Here is a 26219-nt window from a genome sequence, read left to right on the forward strand (position 1 = left end):
AACTGGCACTGTGGCACAGAGGGCTAAGCCTCTACCTGTGACACCCACATCTCAGGCACAGAGGGCTAAGCCTCTACCTGTGACACCCACATCTCAGGCACAGAGTGCCAGTTTGGCTCCAGGCTGCTTCCCTATCCCACTTCCTGCTAATACGTTTGGAAAAGCAGTGTAGAGGTTGGGCCCGGCACAAGGGCCTACTGGCTAAAGTCCTTGCCTTAAACACGTTGGGATCCCATATGGGCGCCGGTTCTAACCCTGGCAGCTTCACTTCCCATCCAGCTCCCTGCTTGTGGCCTGGGAAAGCAGTTGAGAACGGCCCAAGGCCTTGAGACCCTGCACCCGTGTGGCAACCCTGGAAGAAGTTCCTGGATCCTGGCTTCGGATCGGCATAGCACCGACCAATGCGCTCACTTGGGGAGTGAATCATCAGACAGAAGATCTTCCTCTCTGTCTCTCCTCCTCTCTGTATATCTGACTTTCCAATAAGTAAATAAATCTTGAAAAAAAAAAAAGTTTATGGAGAATGTGCATTATGAAAAAAAGAATGTGTTTTGAAATTTTTCGTACATTCACAATAAACTTCTTCTATATATTTATTTGAGGGACAAAGAGACATAAAATTGGTTTACTCCCTAAATACTGCTACATTTGATCTTAGTTAAAAGGATTTAGCCGCTGAGCGTCTGGCCCAGATCTTAGCCACAAGGCTGAGAATTGACTGTCGCTGATGGCTGGGGCCAGGCTACTGCCGGAGCTGGGAGCTGGGAACTCCAGCTGGTGTTCTTGAGTGATAGGAATCCAGTTACGTGTGTCATCACAACTGTCTACCAAGGCGTGTATTAGCAGGAAGCTGGAGCCAGGAGTTCAAGCTGGGAATTGAACCCGGGGACTCTGATAAGGAATGCAGGCATCTCAACCATTTATTTGAAAAGCAGAGAAGAGAGACAGAGTAGGATCGACAGAAAGTGCCCATCCGCTAATTCATTCCACACCTGCCTGACACAGCGGGGGCTTGGGCCGGGGTAAAGCCAGGAGCCCAGAACCCTAACCAGGCGCTCCAGTGCATGGCAGGGAACCAAGCATTTAGCTCTCACTGCCTCCCAGGGTGTACAGAAGCAAGAAGCTGGACTCAGGAGTGCACATGGGACTGTATCCCAGGCACTCCACTACTAGCTGTGGGTGTCCCAAACAGCATCCTAACCCCTGTGTCACATGCTTTAGGTGCCCTAAGCTATCTTTGTAACTCAGTCTTCCCTGACTTTTCCCATCTCCAGCTTCTATTTGTTTGCTTAGAGCAGCTTGTGCAAGCTGAGCAGAGGCTCCCCTCCATCGCTCAGAATGCAAATCCCCGTCCTTTGGGTGCACTTCCACCAGGAATTCTAGGTGTGCTCCCTGAACCCAGTCTTCGCAGGATTCTAGGGAAGACTCCTTAGGTGGGCAGGACTGAGGAGCTGGGCCTCCAGCCCCTCCATGGATCTCACCTTGGTCTCTCTAAGAGAGCAAGTCCCCACCCTGGAGCACATGAATTTCTCAGCATGGCGGCTGATTCTGAGGCGCATGTTCCCAGCCACCCTCAGCATTAAGAGCTCTGTTTCATGGTGGCAAACTTGACCCCAAGGGTTAGCTGGAAGTCCAGGGCAGTTGGGCTCACCCATCTCCAAGCCTCACCTACACAAAGGAGCATCATAGACTAACTGCCTAAAGCTGTCCCCAAGCCAGGACCAGAGTCAGTGTCAGGGCCAGGGCAGCAGGTTCCCCTTTTGTGGCAGAGCCACCCTCATAATGGCCCTGCTCTAACAGTCTCTCCAAATGTACCCAGTAGAGCAGAGGCCAACATCTGGAGCTAGAGGGAGGGGTCAGCACCTGAGAGCCAGCCCCCAGGCCAGGTCAGAGGATCCTGAGCACAGATGGTCAGCACTTGTACCCACACACTACAGGGAAGACACACAGGGCTCAGGAACCTCCTAGGACAGTGTTCATGATCAAAAGGAAGCTAGCACCGGGCACGTGCCACTTGGGACATCAGCACGTTTAATCAGAAGGCCAGTTGACTGCTGGCTGCTCTGCCTCTGATCCAGCTTCCTACTAATGCATCCCATGATGGCAGCAGATGATGACCCAATTACATGGCCTCTTGCCACCCACACAGGAGACCTGGATGGGGAGCTCCTGGCTCCTGGCTTTAGTGTGGCCCAGCCTAGGTTGTCCTAGGCATTTGAGGAATGAACCAGCACATGTAAATCTCTTACTCTCTCGTTTGTTCACTGGCGTTCTCTCACTTTACCGCTCATATACAGGAAATACATGAATTTTTTTTTTTTTGGAAAAGTTAACACCACCGTAGTATGCTACCACCTCATTAATTCTTCACACCAACTCGGTACGTATGACTTTATAAATGAGGGAACTGTGAAACCAAGTCCACACAAACAGCAAGTGCAGGTCCCAGAACACTACCCAGAGCAGTCATCCACAGACGTTACACCTGCCGCTCCATCAAGAACTCTACAGGAAGTAAACAGCACCACAGTGACGGCTGCCCTGGACATGCACGGCTACGACTCCTTTAATCCCCCTCTGCTTCTTCCACACTTGCACAACCACGCAGTAAAATGCTGCAAGTGGACTGAGAAGCATGAGGGTCCCAGCCCAAGGCCAGGAGGGGTACCACCACTGAAGGGCTGTCACATGTCAGTCCCAGGGAGGAATGGGGTACAAGGAGACCTGGGACCCTTCAATCTTTGAAATCCCAGGCAGCCATAGAGACCACACATTGGGAGTACTTCAAAAGTTCATGGAGGGGGCCGGTACTGTTGGCAAAGTGAGGCAGGCCACCTGTGAAACCGATTCGAGTCCAGGCTCCTCCACTTCCAATCCAGCTCCGTGCTAATGCACCCAGAAAAGCAGTGGAGGATGGCCAAAATACTTGGGCCTCTGCCCGTATGTAAGAGACCTGCCTCTGGCCTGGCCCGGCTCCAGCTGTTATGACCATACAGGGAATGAATCAGCAGATAGAAGATCACTTTCTCTCCATCTCCCCTTTCTCTTTGTGTAATACATATATTACTGTGTATTTTTGTCGGAAAGTCAGATTTACAGAAAGAAAGGGAGACAGAGAAAGATCTTCCATCTATTGGTTCACTCCCCAAGCAACGGCAACAGCTAGAGCTGAGCCAATCCAAAGCCAGGAACTTCTGGGTCTCCCAAGCAAATGCAGTATTCCAAGGCTTTGGACCGTCCTCTACTGCCTCCCCAGCCCACAAACAGATACCTGAACAGGAAGTGGAGCAGCCAGGACTCAAACTGATACCCATATTGGATCCCAGTGCATGCAAGGTGAGAATTTAGCCACTAGGCTATTGCAGCAGACCCAAAAAAAAATTTTTTTTAAAGGTCACAGAGGAGTGAACATTTGTTGTACAAGTCTAGAACGGGATTCAAATGCCTGCATCTTCTTCCTTTTTCTCTTCTTTTTTTTTTTTTTTTGGATGGTCTACAGCGGAAGTTTATTGGTGGCATCAGGCTGAGGCTCACAGAGGACTCACACAGGATAAGGGAGGAGGTAGAGGAGATTACAGAGATATAGCACCCATCTATTATCTCCACAATCTTATCTGAAAGTATCTCTTGTTGTTTTGTATATCCAATCAGTTGTATTCATGATATCTAATCAATTATTCTCATGCAAATACCATCCAATCAACTGTCCTCCTACAAATCCCCCTCTCTGTTTTGTAAATTAGGCCCAAGGAATGTAGCTAAGGAGAACTCACTCTTACCGGGACAGGAAGTGGGGAGATAACTTCACCAAGGACCAGAGACCCTAACTGCCTATTATCCCATCTAATTCCTCAACATGGTGCTTTCCCCGGGAGAACGGACCTGGTCTCACGATAACCCTGACTCCGCGCTCTCGCCCCTCCCGTCCTCTTTCCATGCTGCCCATGCCCTGAAGAGCATCAACAATGCCAGGTGCTGATCCAAGGATGCTCCAAGGTCGTCGTGCCGAAGCGCGGCTGCACTGATGATCACAGAGCTGGGAGAATCGTGAACCTCACGTGCAGGTTAAACAAGTGTCGGGTGATCACCGCCAGATTTGATGCGCAGCTGAAAGATCTGGAAAAATGGCGGAATAGTCTGCTCCCATCTCACCGCTTTGGTTTACTTGTCCTGACAACCTCAGCTGGCACCATGGGCCATGAAGAAGCAAAATGCTTCTTGCTTCTGTTTCCAGGGATGTAACACAGATATAAACAAAAGCTCAATGGACAAAAGAAAAAGGATAGGGGTAGACTACTTCATACTAAAAAGGGGCAGAGAGAGCCCAGCATGGTAGCCTAGTGGCTAAAGTCCTTGCCTTGCAAGTGTTGGGATTCCATATGGACGCTTGTTCCCATATGGAACCACTTCCCATCCAGCTCCCTGCTTATGGCCTGAGAAAGTAGAGGACAGCCCAAAACCTTGGGACCCTGCACCCGTGTGGGAGACTCGGAGGAGGCTCCTAGCTCCTGTCTTTGGATTGGCTCAGCTCCGGCCAGTGTGGTCACTTGGGGAGTGAATCAATGGACAATCTTCCTCTCTGCCTAGCCTCCTCTCTGCGTATCTGACTTTCCAATAAAAATAAGTAACAAGGAAGGAAGAAAGGGAGGGAGGGAGGGAGGGAGGGAGCAAGAAAGGAAGAAAGGAAGAAAGGAAGAAAGAAAGAGAGAAAGAAAAGAAAGAAAAGAAATGAAAGAAAAGAAAGAAAAGAAAGAAGAAAGAAACGGAGCAGAGAGGGGGCCACAGCAGCTGGGCATTCTCCAGAGGGTTGAATTAGAACTCCCTGGCAGAAAGTAGAAAGCATCAGGTATCTGAAGTATTGCTTGGACACTTCTCTTTGTTGAACTCTTTCTTTGGGGGTGTCTCCACTGCACTTCCTATCTTCTTTCAAGCCCCTATTCAGGTGCCACTTGTTTGCTGTCAGGCAGCAATGGACTTGGTGCATGGAGCCAAAGGGATACATGTGGACTACTGAATCATGGTAAACAGATCCTTCATCCCCTTTCAAAGTGTCTGTTTCCAGGTCTCAGCTCCAGATCCACTTGTGATTCCAGCTTCCTGCTAATGCACATGCCAGGAGGCCGCAGGGGACAGCAATACTTGGGTCATCACTGGCCACAAGACAAATCTGGAAGGAGCTGTCTGCTCCCAGCTGTGGCCTAGGCAAGGCTGAGCGGTTGCATGCATTTGTAGAATACAGCAACAGATGGGGGATCTTTCTGTCATTCATACAAAAAATAATAGTAAGTACTAAAAATGATCCTAAAGTTCATAAAAGGCTGGGCCAGCATCATGGCACAGGGGATAAAGATGCCGCCATTCACAACAGCATCTCATGTAGGTGCCAGTTCAATCCTGGCTGCTCCACTTCTGATCCAGCTCCCGGCTAATGCCCCTAGCAAGCATCAGAAGCCCTGCCACCACGTGGGAGACTGGGACGAAGCTCCAGGCTCCAGGCTCCTGGCTGCAACTTGACCCACGCTTGACTACTGTGGCCAGACAGAAAACCTCCCTCCTTCTATAACCTAGCTTTTCAAATAAATAACTTAAAATTCATGAAAAGTGAATCTGATAAATTTTGCACAAAAATCTTTACATTCAAGCATAGTATTTAATACGCGTTACCATCAACTGTTTCTTTTATTTTTTAAAGAATGATTTTTATTGGAAAGGCAGGTTTACAGAGAGAGAAATCTTCCATCTGCTGGTTCACTCCTCAGATGGCAGCAATGGCCAGAGCTGGGCTCATCTCAAGCCAGGGGCCAGGGTACTTCTGGTCCTCCAATGTGACTGCTGAATCCCAAGCCTTCGGGCTGTCCTCTATCACTTTCCCAGACCACAGGCAGGTAGCAGGATGCAAGTGGAGCAGTCAGGAAACAAACCGACACCCATGTGGGATGCCAGAACTTGCAGGTAGAGGGTTAGCCAGCTGAGCCACTGTGTTGACACTTTTCTGTCAACTTTTTGAAGATCCCTCAAGTGCATGTATTTCAAAATTCTTTACATTAAAAGATACTTTTTTAAAAGAGTATTTATTGATGGGCCCAGCAAGGTAGTCTAGCGGCCAAAGTCTTTGCTTTGTACATGCCAGGATCCCATATTGGCACCGGTTCTAATCCCAGCAGCCCTGCTTCCCATCCAGCTCCCTGCTTGTGGCCTGGGAAAGCAGTCGAGGACGGCCCAAAGCCTTGGAACCCTGGACTTATGTGGGAGACCTGGAAGAAGCTTCTGGCTTCAGATCAGTTCAGCTCCAGCCATTGTGGCCACTTGAGGGGTGAATCAGCAGACAGAAGATCTTCCTCTCTGTATATCTGACTCTCCAATAAAAATAAACCTTTACAACTAAAAAACAAATTTCATACAGGGGTCTCACTTTGCCAACAGTACTGGCTCACCCCCAAATAAATTCAAGTTTTAAACCCAGTTTTCCACAACCCTATGAGCACATCATTTTAGCCCTGGATGCTTGCAGCACACACTCCTAAAGCAGTCTGCCTCACTCCACAAGTGCTCACTCCTCCCAAACACAGATCACTACACCCACCTTACAGGAACAAACAGAACAAAGTAGCAAAGCAGCCAGCCTGTTTATTTCTCCCCTTCCTGCCCACGTCCCTGCCTTCAGGAAGTCCACAATCCACCACTCTGGCTAGCTTCTCCAGCCTTAAATTGTCTCACATGCTGAACAGAACCAAAACCAACGCCAAGCACAGAGATCTATCTGAATTCCCCAACCATGACCCACGTAAGGCCCAAATACGCTGACCAATAAAGAGTGGGCATTCATCCTGAGGTGTCACAGCCCTGGGTCTCTCCAGGAGTCAGGCAGAATCAGGGTAGGCCAGAGCCACGGCCAAGCGTCCACTCACACTCAGGCTGAACCCGGCTTTGGCCAGCCAGCGGTCCAGGCTCCCAAGCAAGCAGGCCTGCTCTCAGCTGACCAGTAGGTGGCAGCAGAGGCCAGGTATTCAGGCAGAGAGGTGTAGGCGAGGTGGCCGGCAAAGGGGCCACCTGAGCGCCTGGAAGCACTAGGTCTAGCGGACCAAGAAGGGTACTGAAAGCAGGAGTTGGCCAGTCACAGGGCAGGGGGCAGAGAGGGCGAGGGCTGCGCTCCAAGTCCTGGCTACTTGTAGCCCAGGCTCAGTCCTCCGGCTGGCCCTGGGGATGGCCCCGGCCGCCAACACTCACTGTGGGTGGCCGGCACGGGCTTCTCATCCTCCTCGCTGTCCGGCCCGGAGCACCACTCATCCCCGCTGTACGGCTGCTTCCGCTCCAGCACGCAGCGCCGCTTACTCCTGGGTGCCACCTCTGCCGGGGGCAAGACAGGGCAGGTGGGTCAGGGGGGCCCCATGAGCCCTGTCCTCCTCCCACAGCCACCATCCCCATCCCTCTCATTCTGCAAGAGGCCGCGCCCCGGGAGGGCAATGCCCAGGCCACGGTGGGCACTTGGCCAGGCCCTGGCCCCCACCCGCCACCATTTGTTTCTGATTTCTCCTAACATCCCAAGCTGTCTCCCCTCCCCGCCCCCCCAACACACACACCAAGCCTGCATAATCCCAACCACAACTGGTTCTAATTAGGGGGGGAAGAAGGAGGGGGCAGCCAGGGCTACTCTTCCAGGCCCCAGTGCCTGCTCCCAATGGGCTCCCACCAACCAGGGATACAGGCAGTTTACTAGGAGATGCTGGCTGAGCTCCTCTCCCTGCTCTGCTCACTGGGCTGCAAAGAGGTGGGTCCCTGGGGGAGGGGAATGGAGGGGTCTGGCCCCTTCACAGGTGGCACCCCAGTGAACCCTACTCCTAAAGGACCTGGTACTGGGTGCCTGGGACAGAAAGACACCCTTGCGTGAGGATCAGGCTAGCAGACAGATGCAGGTGACTTTACCGCCCCAAGGCATGGGCTGCAGGAAAAGAGCGTACCTTTGGCCTCGGAATCCAGGGATGGGGTCCCAGCCTCCCGCTGTTCTCCAGAGTCCACGGACACACTGCGCTCCCGCTTCACCTTGCCCTTGAGCGAGCTGAAAGGGGGCACCCCTGCCTGGGGGGTCTTCAGACTTGAGTTGCTGGGTGAGATCTGGTTGGCCTTGGCCCCATGGCTCCCCGCCCCCACGCCCTTGGAGCCCAGGTTGCAGGTGGGTCCTTGGTTCACATTCTGGTGCTGTGATTGGGCCCCGCCATTCCCTGTCTTGCCATGATTGGTCAATTTATTTTCTGGGTGCATTGGCTTTGCTGGGGCAGGGGGGCAGTGGCCACGGGGAGACAGCGGTGGGCTCCCCGGAGCTTCTCTCCTCCTGGGATGGGGCAACCTGGCGGGGGAGGCAGGAAAGACAGACAGGTTAATCTTGCCAGGAGCTGGGCATACCTGGGCTTCCACTGCCCCATCCCACCACACCTAACTGGGTAGGTGCATCTCCTTGCCAGGCCACTCCTCCAGCTATCCCCTCCCTCCCCCCCTCCACCGCCAATGCCACCATCCACCTTGGAAGTGGTGCAGAGGCTTCCTCCCATCCCCTCTCCCCAGGCCTTTACAAATCAGCCGGAAATCAAGGCCTAGCCTGGGCAGGCTCTGCCCTTCTCCAGCCCCATCATCTAACACACTGCAAGCCCCAGGTGATAAGCCTGTGGAGCACCAGACCCCTCTTCACCCCACACAAGTGCCAGCTCCTCCTAGGGCTGGCAGACTCCTTCTGTGGACCAACAGCTCAACTCCCCCTCCAAGTGCCACCACCAGCACAGAAGAGCCACCACGGCCCCATTCCCAAGGGGAGGTGGGAGGAACACACCCACACTGGGCAGTGCTGCCCAGTGGTCCAGACGGGAGCCACAGGGGCAGGCCAGAGGAGGGTGGGCCGGCAGGCCTGGCGGGCAGGCGGGAGCAGCAGGAGGGGGAGGGGAGCGGTGTCAGGCAGACGGGAACGCAGCTTGAAGCCTGGGATTCCAGCAGCCCAGGCTGCGGGCCCTTTAAGCTGCAGCCCGCTCCCCCCTCCGCCTCCCCCTCCCCGGAGACCTATTAATAGCCTCTGGAAAGATCACATCACGGGAGAGGATATTTATCCCCCCTCATTCCACACCAGCTCAGATTTATTTCAGCTCTGCTGTCCTGCTGCTGCCGCCTGGCCCCTCTGCCGGCTTCTCCAGGGGAGGGGAGGGAGGCGGTGGCAGGCACCACCCCCCTCCTCGAGCTCGTACCCCCCCAGCTGCGTGAAGACCAGAGGGCACCGTGGGACCCCACAGTGGGATGGGCCGGGGTCCACTCACACCAGAACAGACCCGAAGTCACCTGGGCCCAGGCGAGAAGGCTGAGCTGCAACCCTGGCCCGGGCCTGGCGCTGTGCCCCCCACCATCCGCCCAGCGGTGACAGGGCGCAGGGTGGGGAGGGAGACCTGCTCCCCATGTCAGCACGGCAGGCCCTTCCCGACCCGCTCTCCGTGCGGGCAGGCGCACGCACACACATACACACACCCCGCCCGCCACGACACCCACACACCTTGTCTTGTTAGCCAGGATCCTCATGGCTCCCACGCACAGTGGGGCTACGGCCCCCGTGCGTGCCCAGGGCCCAGCCAGGTACTCGGTATACTGGAGCACGTACTGCAGCAACAAGCCCCAAAGAGAAAACTTGTGACTTGGGGAGGGGGATGAGGAAGGGAGAGGAGAGGGGAGGACCCCAAGGCCCTGGGACTAGGGAACTGCACAGGGTTGGGAAGGAGGGAGGTTGGCAAAGGGAGCAGCATTACGTGGCGGGGTCTCGAGCCCTGAGACCACCTGGTACACTTGGCCCGCAGGGGGCTTGGAGTCTCTGGCCAGCCCCCACCCCCACGGGCTGCAGATTGGCGGCTGCGGGGCGGGGGGCGTGCAGGGCGCTCCGTCGCGGCAGGTCCGGCCCACCTGGGCCTCCCTCCCGTGGGGGGCCGCTCCCCTGACGTGCCCCTCCCCCGGGGTTTGGGAACCCCTCGGGCCCCGCCCCCGGCGCCGTGCCACACCCCAGGGCGCTCGGGCAGCGCACCGGGGTCCGCGCCCCGCCCCCAGCTCCAGGCCTAGCCCGTGCCCATCCCAGCAGGCCCGGGCGGGCAGCGGGAGGCCTGGCGGGGCCCCGGGGCTGCAGCTGGGCTTTTCTGGAGACCAGTAACGCTGGCGCGGATTCCTCCCCGACCGCAAGAATGCAGGAGCCTCCCCTCCCCCGCCCGGGCCCCCACCCCGCCCCCTCGGCAGAGCCCGAGAGGAGACGCAGAGCGAGCCAGTGAGCGAGCTAGTGAGCGACAGAGCCAGCGAGGCAGTGAGCGAGGGCGCGGGCAGCACTGCAGCGTGGTCCCCGGTCCGCGCGCGCGGACCTAGGGACGCACAAGCGCGTCGGGCGAGGGCTGGGTGTGCGCTGCTGGGCAGGGGCCTGGCGATCCCCCGACTCTTCACTCCCACACGCACTCCCAGCTCACACGTGGACAGGGAGACAAAGACACGCAGGGGCCGGGCAGGCCAGAGGCGTGCTTGTAGCCGGCCGGCCCGCCAAAGAGGACCTCTACAGGGCTCTGATCACACGCCGAGACTGCCCCAGGGTTGTGCGGGAGCTGAGGCGGGCGGCCAGGGAGCCTTTTAGGGACTGGCTGGGACATCACCAGCTAACCTACACTGATAGACACCTTACCCAACCCTTGCCCCACCTCCCCACCCCCTCCCCAGCAGCTGATCCCAGCAAAAGGTGGGGGAGGAGCTTTGTCCCGCTGACAGGCCCGACTACACACTGTAGCTGCTTCAGTTGCTCCCGGCTGGCCTGGGACTGGGGCGGGGACAGGGAGACCTCTCTGCCACCCTCCGGGAACCTAACCCTAACCCCAGGGCAACTCTGGCCTTCCCTACTCCATTCCGTCTCCCCGGAGTGGGTTCCAAAGTCCAAGGCCCAGCTGGAAAAGCAGCAGCCACCCCCATCTCTTGCATGACAGGCAAGAGCAGAGGCCGGAGAGGCCAGGGAGGCCCGGGAGGCAGGCAGGAATACCAAAGCTTGCCTAGGTGTGGGACAGGCCTAGGGTGGGCAGGTGTCTCGCCTGCTCAGCAGTCCTCCAAACCGCCCCTTTTCCCAGAGAGGGTGGGAAGAATGAAGGACGCCCCCAGGGTCCCCTGCCTGCTGTGTCCTTACTGTGAAGTGTGGGGCATGCAGGGCAAGAGCCCCCCACTACCAGCTATGTTTGCAGGCCCAAAATGGGAAGCCTGCAGAAATTTGAGGAGAGGCTGTTAGAAAATTAGCCCCTTTCCAGGGGTCCCAGGGAGGCCTGGCCGCCTCTCAGCTAGGGCTCCAGCCCCTCCCTTCCATCCAGCCGCAGGGCAAGCTGAGTCAAGCTAGGGTGAGTCAGGACTTCCCCATCTCACTTCCCCCCCCCTCTGGTTTCCTAGGACCCTTCCTCCTCCATCTCAGTGCCAGAAGACACCTGGAGGACCGCCCACCTCCCAGGGTGCCCCTCCCCCCCCCCATGGAAAGGGTAGTTCCTAGCTAGGAGCCCCAGAGGCAGGTAAGGAGATAAGGCCAGGGCTCTGAAGTTTAAAAGAAAAACAAGCCAGGTCGAGGTTCCCCTGTCTGGGGTGGAGAGAGGTGACAGGCTCACAAACAAGGAGCAGGTGCAAGTCACCTGAGTGAAGACCCGGAGCTTACCCTGGAGAATGTGCCTGCAGGCACTGCATGAGACAAAGAGCCTGCGATCCACTGCCATAGGGGTGGGGAGCCTGCATGCAGCCTTAAGGTCAAAGGGGGGAGGGGGCCTGACCCGGGAAGTCCCAGCCCGGAGCCTGCAGGTATTGACACGGAAGCGCTCCTAGTTGGGCAGGCGTTCCCACAGCCCGAGCTGCTCTGCTCTGCTTCCAGGGCCCCCAAAGCCCAGAGCCCCTCCATGGGGCACCCAGCTCAGAACCCCCCAGCAGGACACGAGAAGGGGCTGCGGATGGTGTATGCTCCCACGTGTAAAGATCTGCTATCCAGAGAGCAAAGTGTAAGGATGGGACTCTCCTTTAAAAGGGTGAGAAGACTCAATCCTGGCTCTCCCCACTGCAGACAGGGGATGAGGGGCAGTCTCTGGCTGGGGGGGCATATAGGGATAGCAGGGTCCCCATCCCTTTTCTCCCAGTCCTAAGAAGTAAGTCATCCTCCAACACACGGGTCACTTCCTCTTCCCAAAGTGGTGACTCAGCGGGTGGGGAGGTCAAGGCTTCGCAGCCCAGCAGGAAATCTGCTCAAAGACCCAGGTGCTACTCAGGGACCCTCGACGGGGGGACTTCCAGGCTCTGGGGGCCTTCCCCTACCCTGGTTCCTAGCAGCCCTCCCCAGTTCCCCCTCTAAGCCCTGGCCAAGGCGAACATGCAAATCACCCCATTTTTGCCTGGGAGTTTCCAGCCCCGCCCCCAGCGGCCCCTCGGTAAAGTCAGGCAACCCCTGCTGGTCTACGGAATCTCCTTGTCTGGGACTTTGAGACAGAATGTTTCTGCCTGTGCCCAGCCCACTTGCCCCTTCTGAGGCCTTGCAGGGTCCAACAGCCTTGACTACACAGACCAGAGGTCACCTCACTTCTTGGTACTCTTTTCACCCTTTCCAGAATGGCCAAGCTTTGAGAGAGAAGCCATGGTGTGGGGTGGCCCCCCACACCCAGGCTGCTGCCAGGATCCCAAGCTGCTCCCTGCCACCGGGAAGGGGGGGGGCAGAGTACGGAGGGGTGGAGGGCACAAGGAAACAAGACAGGGCAGGAAGGCCAGGCAGGCGGCGGGCACTCTAGGCCAGGCACAAACAGCCAACACAGGAAACCACAGCCCACCCCCGCCCACTCCCCCCACCCCCGCCCCAGGCTCTGGGAAACAGGACTGCCAGAAGCCTGGTACCCCAACAGCAAGGCCAGGGCCAGAGGTTAGCTGGGGGCAAGGGAGTGGCAGGAGGAGCAGCGTGGCTGGACTCCAGACTTGAACTGAGGAGGGGGAGAGGAAGCCAGGCTGGCAGGGATGGTGCTGCCTCTTTAAATCCACCGAAATCCTGAGCTAGGCCCAACCCAGCTCTGGTTTCACAGGAAGGAAAGCAGCTTGGGAGCCAGTGGGGCAGGCAGCAGTGGTGGCTGGAATTAGCCCCACCAGCCCAAATATATCTGGTCTCCGCCCGCCACCCCACTGGCACTTCCTGCCCCCTGGCACCTGCACTAGGTTGAGGGTGGGAGAGGGTCTAGGTACTACTCCCCATGCTGTGGGAGACCCCAGGGGCAGGAGCTGACCTGTTGCTTGGGTACAAAGCAGGTTGAAGGTGACTTCCCAGACCTGGGACTCCTTGTGGGCCATCACCTGGCCTCAGTCCTCCAAGGGGTTAATCAGGCCCCTGTTTGGAGGGGTAGCAATGGCCTGAGGAACCTCCTCCAAACTGCCTGGCTGCTGGGAACAATGGGGCCATTGTGGGAGGAGTAGAGTGCGGGCAGACTGCTGGCACGGCCAGCACACCACGGGGCGGGGACCTCACCCAATGCCTGCCGCAGGCTGTCCTTCCCCCAGGTACTGCCAGAGGCAGAGCCGTCCTCGCAGCTCCCTGGCTTCACCTCCCTCGCCTCGCCTAGCCTGCCTGGCCCAATCTCTGGGCACTAGCAAGCACCTGGAGAGAGCCCTCCAGGAAGCAGTGGCATGTGGGCCAGGACAGGGTGGGGGTGGGGGTGACGAGACAGGATGTGTCCATGTGATCCTCCTGCAGGGGAGACAGGAAGGCCAAATGGGGTTTCTGGTGTCAGTCCTGGCACCCTGCGACAAGGAGAGCTCAGAGGACTGTGGGAGAGCTCTGGTAGGGAGGGCGCCTGCCCCCAGGCCTTGGATCAGTACCCATTCTGGAGCTGCCCTGCCCACCGGGGTGGGGGCCTGGTGGGCACTGTGTGTGGTGGTGGCTTGAGAACTGCCTTTGCCCCTAGGCAGACATGCTACCAATCCTGCCGTGTCTCCTCTGAGCTGTAGGACCTCTGTTCCCTTCTTCCCCAAAGCCTCAGTCTGCACACCTGCAGAAGGAGAAGCAGAGTCTACTAAGGCAAAATGAGTGCGGAAGTCACTTCACAATGCCTGAGACACGCCAGCCTTTTCCAAACCAATCCCCTTCTCTACTTTCTGCCGTGGCACCCAAAAAGGTGGGCATCTCGGAGGAAGGTGGGCACTTCCCACATATCTGACATTTGTGTGTCCCAGTGAGCAGATTGGGCCTCTGAGTGATGGCACGTGAGACAAAGACTTGCCTCCCGTCTTCCTGCTTGCATGCATGTCCCTGGCCATCTTTGTCTCATCCATACTCAAACACCCAGGGCACAACCCAGCAGAGCCGCTGCCCATTATCTTAACCTAAACATCAAGGAGGCAAATCAAGGATTTCCCTCCCAATGGGCATCCCCTCTGCCAGGCACGCCTCTCCTTGCCCGACTCCATGGCCATCTCCCTGCGGTGTCAGACTGGCAGAAAACTGAAACCTACTACTCCTAGTCTCTTGCATTGGACTTCCTTAAGGAAAGCAACTGACAAGCTGTTCTAGCAAGAAGGGGATCCGGGGAGAAGATCTTCCCCACTGCATAGGGCTGCAGCTCTTGGGGTGGCCCCTCAAGCCCCCGAAGGGTTAACAAGGCCCTAAAAATAACTTGCTCCCTGCAGGACTGCTGATCACAGGCCTCCAGCCATCTGTTCCCATTTTCTCCTGTTCACATTGGAACATCTGAAACCAGCCCCAGAGCCCCAGCCCAATCCCAAAAATAGCCCCAGCCTGCCCAAGGAGCAGGCCCCAAGGGCTGGGCATAGGAGGCATGGCCAGCCCAGCAGTAAGGCATGGCCCAGACAGTTCAGAGAGGCCTCAGCACCAAGCTCATGGAAGGTCCCAGAAGGAGGTGGTGAGCAGAGCTGGGGATTCCCACCCACCCTTCTTGGTCCTAGGCCACAGAGGACACCTTTGTCCAGGCCCAGGCCTCAGACCCAGGAGCATGGCATCCCAGCCCCTTCTGCCACATCTTAATCCCCAGATGCTCCTGACCATCTGTCTGCATAGCACCCCTCACTGCCCACTCCCAACCCTTGCTGCCCACTCTGGCGTTCCTTCCTGCAGGAGTTCCCAAGCCTCAGTCCATCTACCATGCCAGGCCTTTTGGGAACTCTGGCACCCACCACCACCCACACTGGGCTACGGCAGAACTTGTTCCAGCACTGTCCGCATCCAGTGCTGTAGCCCCAGGAAAACATCAGTGTCCTCTAGATACACTTGCTGAGGTGAACCTGCTCCCATCCTGGGCTTGAGAACACCCCCTATGTGTCCCTGTTCCCAGCTATGTCCCTCAGGTGCCAGACATGTCCCTCTAAGCTTCTCTACACATGGCATGTAGGCCTAGGCACTGCCCCCTCCTCCTCACCCAGGCAGGAAACACAGGGAAGCCTGTGCCCCAGGCAGTTCCGAAAGCTGCCCTCCATGTCACTGTCACAAGCATGCGCACGCACATACCCGCCTCCATCTCCCCGGCCTCAGGAAAGGTCCCTGACCCCTTGGCCAGCAAGGAGAGGAGGCAACCACTGAAGCCGTTTAAAGACGGAATGTCTTGTTCTGCCTGGTAAAAGAACACAGCAACAGGGGATGGGATGGTGGGAGGGGTGCTGAAGCTGAACAGAGCAAACAGCCTGGGGGAGGGAGGGCTCTGCCCCCAGAAGCCCTGGGAGATAGGGAAGTGGACAGATATCAAACTCCCTAGTCCCCTGGCCCTCCTCAGGGGCCCTGGCTACTTGGCAAACTTGCAATCAAGATGTCAGCCAGGAGGGGGGTGGCATTTAGCCCACTGGTCAGGGGGCCAGGCCCAAGCTCCACATCAGAATGCCGGGGGGGGGGGAGGGATTCCTGTCTGACCCAGCTCCTAACTCCAGCTTCCTGTGAGAGCAGGTCCTACAAGGCGGTGCTGATGGCTCAAATAGTTGGGTCTCTGCCATCCACATGGGAGACCTAGACTGGCTTCCCAGCCCCCAGCTTCAAGCCTGGCCCAGTCACAACCATGGCAGGCGTTTGGGGAACAAACCAACGGATACTAGCTCTGTCTGTCCCTCTACCTCTCAAATACATTTTGTAAAGGTGTCAGCAGGCACTGTCTGTGGGGGAAACTGAGGCAGCATGGAAGCAGGCCTGGAAGAGTCCTGGAAGGCAAGGCTCTGGAGAGCTGGATTCCATACCCACACTCCAGCCCGCCCCACCCCCAGCACCAGCTCTTCCTCTGTTAGAGCCCCTGGGAAAGTCAAGAAGGCCTGGGAAGGGCCAAGACTAATAAGAATGAAGAATTTCTGATATTTCTTAAGCCTTCACTCAGATGCTTGACATGCATTATTTAGTTTTTAAAAAGTATTTGAAATGCCCACAGAGACAGAGAGACAAGAGATCTTCCATACACTGAGTCATTCCCCCGAAATGTCAACAACAGCCAGGGCTGGGCCACCCAAAAGCTGGGAGCCCAGAACTCCATCTGGGTCTCCCAAGTAGGTGGCAGAGACCCAAGGACCTGAGTGAGCCCTCACTTGCTGCCTCCCAGGGCGCTCATTAGCAGGAAGCTAGATAGGAAGCAGAGCTGGGCCTGAAACCCTGGGAGTCCAATAGCAGATGCCAGTGGCCAAAGAGCATGGCAGAACAACTCCACAAGACAGGACTTTGCTCTCTCCATTTCACAGGTAAGGAAGAAGAGGCCCAGGGAAAATCAGGCAAATTGCCTAAGGCACACAGCCTCTAGGGGAGTCAGGACTTGAACCCAGACCCTCCAGGAATTGGGTTCCTATCCGTGGCATCCCACAGAGTCACTGGGCCATCAGTCCTCTTTGCTATGCTACCAGGAAAGAATGGCTGCCTGTCCTGGCTCCCTGCTCCCACACCCCCTTACTCCATGCCTGCTGGGTACCAGCACTGGATTCAGCACTGGCCTGGGGAGGAGATCAAAGAGACAGCACCGCTCCCCACCCCATTGCCACTGCCACCAACACAGGTCTGTGTTCTCAGAGGGCAAAGTTTGAGCGCCTCCCCCACTCTCGCCCAACCCCAGTCCCATCTGTTAGGCCTCTGATGGTCACAGGAGCAAGGCAAGTTCCTGAGCCAGCAGCACAGGGCCCCTGCTGAGGGATGTCCCAGGTGAGGAGGGTATCCTAGGTCAAGTGGGGGCTCCCCAGTGAGAGGTAGAATCTAAGCTCTGCCTCCACCCACCTGCTCAGCCACACCTCTCCCCTGCACCACCCCACTCGCTACACTGAGTGGGAAGCAGGGCCACTTCCTCCCCTAAACCCCCAGGGACTGTGGCCTCCAGCAAGGAGCGAGATAGGGGGTTAGCAGAAGGAATCAGAAACTCCTCTCTCTCCAGTTCACAAAGCACCTCCTCCCTGTCCAAGGCTCTCTCCAGCTTCCCCAGTCAGCCCAGGAGCCCACAGGAGTGTTTGTTGTGAATTCAGGGAGTTGTTGCTAAGGAGGCAAAGGAGGGGAGGGAGGGAGGGGGGAAGGAGGGGTCTGGCAGGAGGAGAATGTGTGTGTGTGTGTGTGTGTGTCTGTGTGTGTGTGTCTGTGTGTGTGTGTCTGTGTACGTGTGTCTGTGTACGTGTGTCTGCCTGTGCATGTGGGTTGTGCCTCCCTGCCTACACAGCCTAGAGACCATACCAGAGTGCCCTGGACTCAGTCAGGAGAGGCCAAAGCCGGGAGCAAGGAGCAAGTAGTACTTGGGATGACCAGGAAATAGGACCTTGCCCTGCAGGGTGATTGGGCTGCATCCCCCCACCCTTGGGATAGGGGTGGGGTAGGGGTGGCACTGGAAGCAAAGCTTAGAGAGCAGGGCTGGAACTTTCACTGAAGCTGGGCCTGACCCTTTCCCTGTCCGGCCCTGTCCCACCCACCACCACCACCATTCCCAACCAGCTAGCCAGGTTCCAGGTTGAAGGCTACTGGCCCAGCAGCAGCTCCAGGAGGCCTCCCCTCCTGGAGGGCGAGAGAGCAAGGAGAAAGAAGAAAGAAGTGGTAGGAGCAGACAGCCAGGAGGGAGCCCCAAAGACCAAACAGCCGAGCAGGAGGCTAAGCTGGGATGAGGCAGCCACTGCGGACGGAGCAGGAGGCTAAGAAGGATGCACGCAAGCACACGAACCTCTCACCTCGGGCCTAGTGGGTGTCAGGCTCGGGCTCAGGCTGAGGGCTCCCTGTGGAGAGAGGATCATAGATGGAAGTCCCCCCTTCCCCCCAGCCATCCATGCCCCTGCTCCTCCCATCCCAGCCCCAGCCTCACGCCGAACACATAAACATGTACACACAGCCGCAGCACACACGGCCGCCTGCAGCTCCAGGAAGTCTCCTGGCTGCTCAGACAGCCCCCGCACCCCCCCCAACCACCAGCCCCAGGACTTCTGGGGATTGGCTGGCGGCCAGGCCTGACCCAGCTGCCCCGCCATGCCACTCTCCCCCTCCCTGTCCTGGAAGCAGGAAAGGAGGAAGGTACTGCAAGGCCCTAGGGCCCCTAAGAGCCTGGCCCCCAAGGGGAGAGAGGAGGGGCAGAGGGCTCCCACGACCTGGCCTGGGTAGGAGGGAGGGGCTGGGGAGACCTGGGGCTCCTGGTTTTCAGGGCCAGCCAGCACATCCTGCTAGGCTAGTGACCCCATAGCAAGGCCAAGACTCCTTAGCTAGGGCCCTCGCCCCTAACACAACGTGCTGGGTGGGAGGGTCTCTCTTGCTCTGGGCTGAGACCATCAGCAGAGGGGGCTGGGTGAAGCCCCCACAACAGGCAGAGGGAGGCTGGTGGCTGGACTCAGTTTGTACTGGGGGTCAGAGGGGAGTTCTTTTCCGAAGAATTCTGGGAGAGACGCCAACTAGAGCAAGCTGCTAAACACCCCTCCCTTTCTCTCACTGCACTGGGGAGGGGGGGTGTCCCTGCCAACCAGACTTAACCCTCTGCAGCCTATTGCATCCAGGCAAGATGGGGGTGCTGGGGGGCAGGAGACCTCCAGCTGGGCTGCACTTCCAGGGCCTATGCCAGAATGCAGCTAGTTCCACAGGCCCCAGCGGGCACCGGCTGACCCCGTGGCCACCTGGGTGACTTTTCTGGGCTCATCTCCCGAAGGTGTCTACGGTGACGTGTGTGTGCGTGTCTCAGAGACAGACCTTGAGAAACAAACTGAAAACTTGTGCCAAGGCCCTCCCCCTGCTGGGTCACTGAGCACTGTACCAACCTGGGCCTCCACCCCTCCCTTCCTGCCTCTGCACTAGGGGCTGCTGGGGTGGACGGGAAGGGGGGCTGTAAAAGGAACAGCTCAATCCTCTGACTACCTCCTGCTCTCTCCGCACAGCCTGCACTCCAGCCCTCATCTGCTGTGCTGCACAGGCATTTCTGGAGGAAACCATCCAGTTACACAGACTGAGCTCCCAGGAGGGGAAACTGAGTCATGGCAGGGTTTTTTTTGGGGGGGGGGGGGGCGGGGGGCTTCCAGTGCCTTGATCCCATGCAGACATCACCAGCCTTGCTTTAGCAAAACCAACCCTTCCATCCGCCCACCCTCCAGACAGCTCGCCTCCCTCCCCCCCCCCGCCCCCCTTACTCCCAGAACACAGTGCTATTGCAGCAGCAGGGAAGGAGGTTAAACAGAAAAAAGAATTTTCAGGACCCAGGCTACATCCAAACACCCCTCAGGCTGGAAGAACCAGTGTCTTGACTTGTTATCTGTCACCCAGCTGGAGAAGTCAACATTTCTGAACTTCACAAATACCCCCTCAGCCCCCAGGCCCACGATGACTGTTCCCACCCCTGCCCCTCCCAAGAAGCAAGAATGAACTCCCCTCCCCCAGCCCTGTCCTCTGAGCCCTGGAACTCCCTGTACCGGACCCACACGTGTCACCAGGACACAGGCACGCCCGCCCGCCTGCCTGGAGGTGCTGGGTGTCCAGGAACAGGGACAAAGACAGTGTATCCCACAGTCTCCCCACTGTGCTGCTGTTCAAGGACCACAGGACTGCCAGAAGCCTTGGCCCCATGCCAGGACACGTTCCTATCAGAGGGCAGAGGACTCCACGTCCTGGGACCTAGGAGCTGCAGGAGACCTGTGACGGCATAGCCCAGGAAGGAGCAGAGAGGCAAGGAGATAAGCGAGGCATACTCCTGGGCCCTCACCTCACCTCAGACAGGCCCACACTCCTTGCACAGAGCCCCTGACACAACTCCCACAAAACACACAGCCTCCTAAAACCTTCAGCTTACAAACAGTGGTTCCTGAAGACCCAAACAAACCCACCCTACCCCTGTCCCATATTCATAGAACAGCTGAGACAACTCGGGAAACACAGGGCCAACGGAGTTACACCCACAGGGACACACACACACACAAAGTAGTACGTGGCCACGTGCTGGCACACCAACTCCAACACACAACCTTGCAAGGCACAGCTTGAAGTCAGATTAGAGGACAAGGTTCCGCAGGGCTGGTGTGGGGAGGGGAGTTGGGGTGGGTGGAGGAGCGCTCAGGGATTTCAAAACAATCCTGGTTTCGAAATGCTGGAAATGCTGGATTCAGGGCCATTCCCAGTTGAGGCTGGGGAGCGGGGGTAGGGCACAAGGGGGAGGGGAGGACAGGCCAGCAGCAGCTCCAGGTTTTTTTGTCCACCCCTCCCCGCCTCCACCCGCCCGCACCAGGGCCCCAGAGCACTAGCAGGAAGACACTGGCTGAACAGAAGGAGTCCCAGCCCCTGGGGAAGGGGGCCTGGGTCAAAAGGGGCAGGCACCCAGGCCAAGCTGGAAAAGGAGGCCAGGGATCGGGTTCCAGGAGGAAGGGGGAGCATGCATGTGCCCCTTCACCATCAGGCAGTGACGACCACCTTCTCCCCATCCATAGTGGTCACCCTGACACCCTGACTCACTTTCCTCACCAGCCAGCAGAGCCCCAAGGTGATCCCACAGCTAAAGGCCAGAGGGGCATAAGGGTCAGGGGTCCTGGTCTTCCAGGGCTCCTTCATAAGATGGGGGCATCCCATGGGAACCTTGGGAAGGGCTGTCTTCCCCTCCCTGTTGGGGGAGACTGAGGCAGGGCACACACTCCGCACCCAGGAAGTCACCCCTCCCTGTGGCAGCCAGGATGTCCTTGCCACCCCTCCCCCAACCTCCAGGGAAAGTCTCTCCCAGGGAGGGGAGCTCAGGCCAGACTGGGGGTGGGGCTCTGAAGGCCTGGCCCTGGCACCCGGAGGAGGAAATTCCAGCCTATAACTCCAGGCCAACCCTAGTGACATTAGGAACAGCCCTGGGGCTTCGGAGCACCCCTCAGCCCTCAGGTCCTGACCACCCAGCCCTCCAGCGCCTGTTCACAGGACTTACAGGACAGACTTGGGGGAAATCTAGGATTCTCTGCCTTGGGAATGCCTTGGCCTTGGCCAGACCCCTCTGAGACAGTCAGGGTGTCCTTTCCCCCCAGGTACCCGGGGGCGGGAGTGGGGGGAACAGGCCGGCCCCCCCATGGGTGGGCAGCTGTTGGAGCTGGCAGGCAAGGGCACAGATGCCAAGCTGGAGCAGCCAGGAGCTCAACAGGTTGAGCCAGTCCCTGGAACAGTCAGCCCCACCCCAGGGAGAGCGGGCCTGGCAGAGGCTCCCTGCCCGCGGCACCCAGCCTGTACCCGCCTGGCTCCCACGGGCTGCCCACTTTCCCACGGTGCCATTCCACCCTACACACTCTCCCCCAGGTCAGCACCGGGGCAGTGCCCAGGGCTCTGGTAACAAGAAAGCCCAGGGTGCCACTGCCCTGTTAGCTCCAAGGTGCCCAGGCCCTTGCAGTGCACTGGGATCAACAACCAGGAAGCTCAAGATGAGTAAATGACCAGGGTGGCAGGAAGGCCAAGATGTGCTGCCCCCACCCCTTTGCAGGCTTGTGCCGATCCTGGAAAGCCTGGATAGACTCATTGGCTCCCAGGAGCTGCCTCGGGGCTCAGGGACAGGACTGTAGCCTATGGCTGTAGCCAGTGGCGCCAGAGGCAGTGTGGGGGAGGGGGCGCCCCTAGCCCTTCCTCTCACCAGGAGGAGGGGAGGCTGCAGGCCTGGGTGGCGATTGCCTCCCTCCAGTTCTGCCAGCACTGCTACTGTCTGCAACCCTGGTGCTTGCTTCTCTCCCACCCTGTTCCTCCTGGTCTCCAGTGAGTTCCAGCCCAGCCACTCCCCCCATCACCCTCCCCCAGCAGGCGCTCCTCCACATCACACATACACTCTTTGCACAGCATCTTCTTTAATGTAAGGCAGGTGCCAAGCATACCGGCAGTCCTTGCTGAGTTGACACTACTACCCACTAGGTCTCTGCCCAGAAGGCTACTGCCCTGCCTGGTCATGGCCGTTCAGTCCCCAGCCCAGGTCTCCTCCATAACTTAGGTGTGAGGAGGTGAGAGGCTGAACTTGCCTAGCAGGGTCATTGTGGGGGAGGGGAGGGAGTCCTCAGTGCAGATTCAACTAGCAAGATTACCAACTCCCACATCACCACTAGTGCCCTAGCCACCAATTTTTATGCATCCCTGTGCACCACCAACCTTCCAGGGCCCTGTCCTGTCCACAAATTAGAGAGACTGTGTGGGCCCCCCATACAGACCACCAAAGTCAGTCTCCAGCCCAGGCACAAGAATCACTCCGGGCTGAAGAAGATGATACTCCACCCCTTCCAACATAAACCCCCAGCTCACGTCAGTTGGGAGCAATGTAAAAGAAACAGAGCATCCTGAAAAGGAGGTGGCCAAGAGGCTGATCGCCTAGGGAGACAGCCCCTGATGCCAGAACCCCTCTGCCCCTCACTTCCACACCCCCTCTCAACCCTGTCCGGGGGCTTCTCCCAGCCCAACCTGGGAGCTGCCACCTGGAAGAAGCCAGGGCCTGAGCCTGCTCCTCCCCTGAGGCCATGAAATTGTGGGGGGACCCACAGAAGGTAGCTGAGCCATGGGCTGGCAGGTTCCTATCCAGGAAGCACTAGCTGTCCCTGGAGAGCTAAGGCTGCAGTGGAAGCCCGAGGTGTCTCAGTAGGGGCTGATCTGGGGTCTGATCCAGCAAACACAGCCAGCTTCTCCCAGGTCAAGGGGTACACACCACAGCAGCAGGGGAAGGGCTGGGGACTGGGAGCCCCCTTCCCAGGACACTAACCCAGGCCCAGCCCCACCACTACCACCCCAGCAACACTTTTCTTCCCAGCTGCGTCGGGTCCCCCAGACACAGACACAAACACACTCCCCAAGCAGCAGACAGACAGAAGGAGGGAGGGAGGGGTGTCAGCACAACCCGGAAGGAAGGAAGCCGGACAGACAGACAGACAGAAGCAGGGCATGGCTTTGCTGCCCCCTTCTTCACCCTCCACTCCCGCCTCCCCCCACAGCCTCTGAGCACAGGGTTCTCTGTCTCAGCTCTCGGAAAGTAGAGCCGGCCTCTCCTAACAGCAAATTCCAGCAGTCCCAAGTCACCACCCCCCCCCCCCGACATCCCTCTGGGGATGGGACATACCCAGGAGAGCTGCAACCCAAACCTTACTTCTCTCTACAGCATGTTTCTTCCCCAGGGTGGGGGTGGGGACCGCTCTGGACCAAGACAGGGACCACCACACCATGAGCAGTGCAGGGACACCTCCACAAACTGTGTGACTGCCCCACCCCCCAGCCAAGCCCACACCACTCAGGGTCCTCGGCAGTCGCTGTCTCTGCTGCTCATAGGCAGCGGCTAGGCGCAGAGGGTGGCCCCAGCTCTCCCCAGTCCTAACCCACCTCCTTCCGTGGGCTCCCCGGGCCCGGGGCAAGAGTGCAAGGGTGCTCAGACGTGCAGGATAGGTGAGCCCGAGAGGGGACTACATCTCCCAGAAGCCCCCAGGGCAGGGTTCGCTGCTCCAGCTGGCCCAAGGCCGGCCTTGTTCTCTGTGCTAGGGTGGCTGGGTCCCTGGGCTGCCCCTCAGCCCTCCTCCCCGGGCTCTGGGGCTGCCAATCTGACTGGGGGCCCACTAGTGGCCTCTGCCGGCTCTGGGGACGTCCCCCACCCCTTCAACAGCCTGGCAGTGTGTGCTAGAGAGCAAGAGACAATCAGTCTGTGATGTTCCCCCCCCCCAATTCCAACTGGTTCTCGCTCCTTGCGCCTCCGCTGGCCTGGCATGACTTTCACCCTCTCCCCCAACACAGCCCTCACCTCGCACGGGTCGGGAGTTCCTCACGCCAGGCCGGAGCTGGACGCCATGACCAGGTCAGGGTCGGTGGCTGGACTGGGGTCCTTCTGCTCCGGCAGTTGGAGGTGCGGAGAGGGCGGGCAGGCGGTGATCTTTTGATCCTGGGTGCCTTGATCTCAATCCCAGCCCGGCCCGGGAGAGGGAGTCCGAGAATCGCGGGGCGCCTGGGTTCCTGTCTCCCAACTACGGAGCATGGTCGTGGGCGACGGGCAGCAGCAGGAGAGCGCGCACACTCGCCTGGGGCCGGGGCTCAGGGCTGGGGTCTTGGCCCCCAACCTCAGGGCTCCGGCTCCTGCTCCTCCTCCTTTCCTTCCTTCCTTCCTCCCTTCCTTCCTTCCTTCGCCTCCTCCTTTCACTTTCCCCAAGGTCCGCGGGGGACGTCGGGCACCGGGTGGGGAGGAGGGCTGTCTGGGCGCTTATTGTTAGTCGGACGTGGAGGGTCCGGGTCGCAGCCCTCCGGCGACGGAGCGCCGGGGGACCCAGGAGTGCGGGTGTCCGGCTGGTTGGCTCCGGGCAGCGGCGGTGGTGCAGCGGCCCCGAGCCCGGGGCATGTCCGGCCACTGGCTCCGCCGCGCGCCGCCGCCTCCCCGGGCTCCCCTGCGCTGCCGGAGCCTCAATCGCCCCTCCACTCGGCTCCTCTCCCCAGCCTGAATAAGCTTCGGGGTTCTCTGGCTGCCTCCTTCAGCCTTCATACCAGAGCCCGGAGAGGCCCCTGTCAAAATAAGAGCTCCCCCATCTCGCCCGCCTCCTCGCCCAACCCGGCTCCCCCAGCCTCCCAGCGGTCTGACTCGGTAAGGCGCCCGGCCGGCTAGCGGGAGGCAGGTTGGCCCAGGGGCGGGGAGGGGGGGCCTCTGTCCTGCTCTCCTCCCCGCTCCCGAGAACACACGCCAACAGTATCCCAGGCTCCAACAGATTTGACAGACCTACCCTCCTATCTGCACTGATTGGTAGGAGTGGGAGTTGCCTGGACACGCGCCCGTCGCGCACTCATAGCACTGGGTCCCCTTTGCATTGTACCCACCCACATCCATCAAGCACTAGTATTTCTCTTTATTCATCTCCCTCTCCTAATAGACCATGTTGAGGTCCTTGAGGACAAGGACTGAGTTTTTTCATCTCAATCCTTGGCAGAGCTAAGTGGATGCCAAGAAAATGTGGAAGTGAAACCTTTGTCTGCTCTTGGAACCCGAAAGTGTCACTGTCACACACACATACCTTCAGCCAGAGGATGCGGTACATGTCACGTGGATTATTTCAATACTCATCATTGACCCGCCAGAATGAATGAGTGGCTCCATTACAAAGATCAGGCAACTGAGCCTTGCATTCCCAAAGGACATACACAGCAAGAAAGCAGGAAGCCCAGAAGTAGAATTTCCATCTCCTTATCCCAGGTCACTTTCCCTGGATTCTGCTGGACAGCCCCCCCCCCCAAGCATTGGAAAGAAAGCAGAAGTACACCAGCAAGACCATTTAATTTCTTCTCCCCTGTTCTTCCTCACAGCCTCCAGGGAGCTCTGGCCCTCACAACCTCCCTTCCTTCTGACCACCTGCCACATCTGTACCACCCACCCGAGGAAGAACCCAGACATTGGAACTTATTTCCCCTGATGTAAGCCTGGCTGCCACCAATGAGCCTCAGGGCCTCCGCTGTGCCTTTCAGCCTATGTGCAGCTCCCAAGCATGACTGGATGCACTGATGGCACCAGGCTGGGGCTAGGGAGAGGCCCACGGGGCAGAGGGAACAAACCTTAGAAGAAAATATTCTGCCCCACCCCCACCCTGCAAGGTGGCTGGTATCTGACACATCAGTTTACAAAGGACTTTCATAAACACTGGCAGGAGAATGTTTTTTATTTTATTTTTTATGGGAAAGGTAGATTTACAGAAAGGAGAGATAGAAAAATCTTCCATCTGCTGGCTCACTGTCAAGTGGTTGCAATAGCTGGAGCTAAGATGAGCTGAAGTCAGGAGCCCAGAGCCTCTTCCAGGTCTCCCATGTGGACACA

At 58.1% G+C, this 26219-nt stretch overlaps 1 protein-coding gene across 1 annotated transcript in view; it reads right to left on the bottom strand.

The window, feature by feature from the left end:
• BCL9L (BCL9 like) overlaps positions 1 to 24906 on the bottom strand; it is a 33558-nt gene extending 8652 nt beyond the window's left edge. Inside the window, exons 1-5 of the mRNA XM_040977075.1 lie at positions 24174 to 24906; positions 18160 to 18204; positions 9527 to 9630; positions 7959 to 8344; positions 7228 to 7347 (exon numbers count right to left, since the gene is read on the bottom strand). Coding sequence (XP_040833009.1) covers positions 7228 to 7347; positions 7959 to 8344; positions 9527 to 9552 — 532 coding nt within the window. The 5' untranslated portion in view covers positions 9553 to 9630; positions 18160 to 18204; positions 24174 to 24906. The remainder of the gene's footprint in view (positions 1 to 7227; positions 7348 to 7958; positions 8345 to 9526; positions 9631 to 18159; positions 18205 to 24173) is intronic.
• Between the last annotated feature and the right edge of the window lie 1313 nt (positions 24907 to 26219).

This window comes from Ochotona curzoniae, unplaced genomic scaffold, assembly GCF_017591425.1.
Source record: "Ochotona curzoniae isolate NIBS_2020 unplaced genomic scaffold, NIBS_Ocur_1.0 contig_2723, whole genome shotgun sequence".
In the NCBI taxonomy this organism is placed as follows: Eukaryota; Metazoa; Chordata; class Mammalia; order Lagomorpha; family Ochotonidae; genus Ochotona; species Ochotona curzoniae.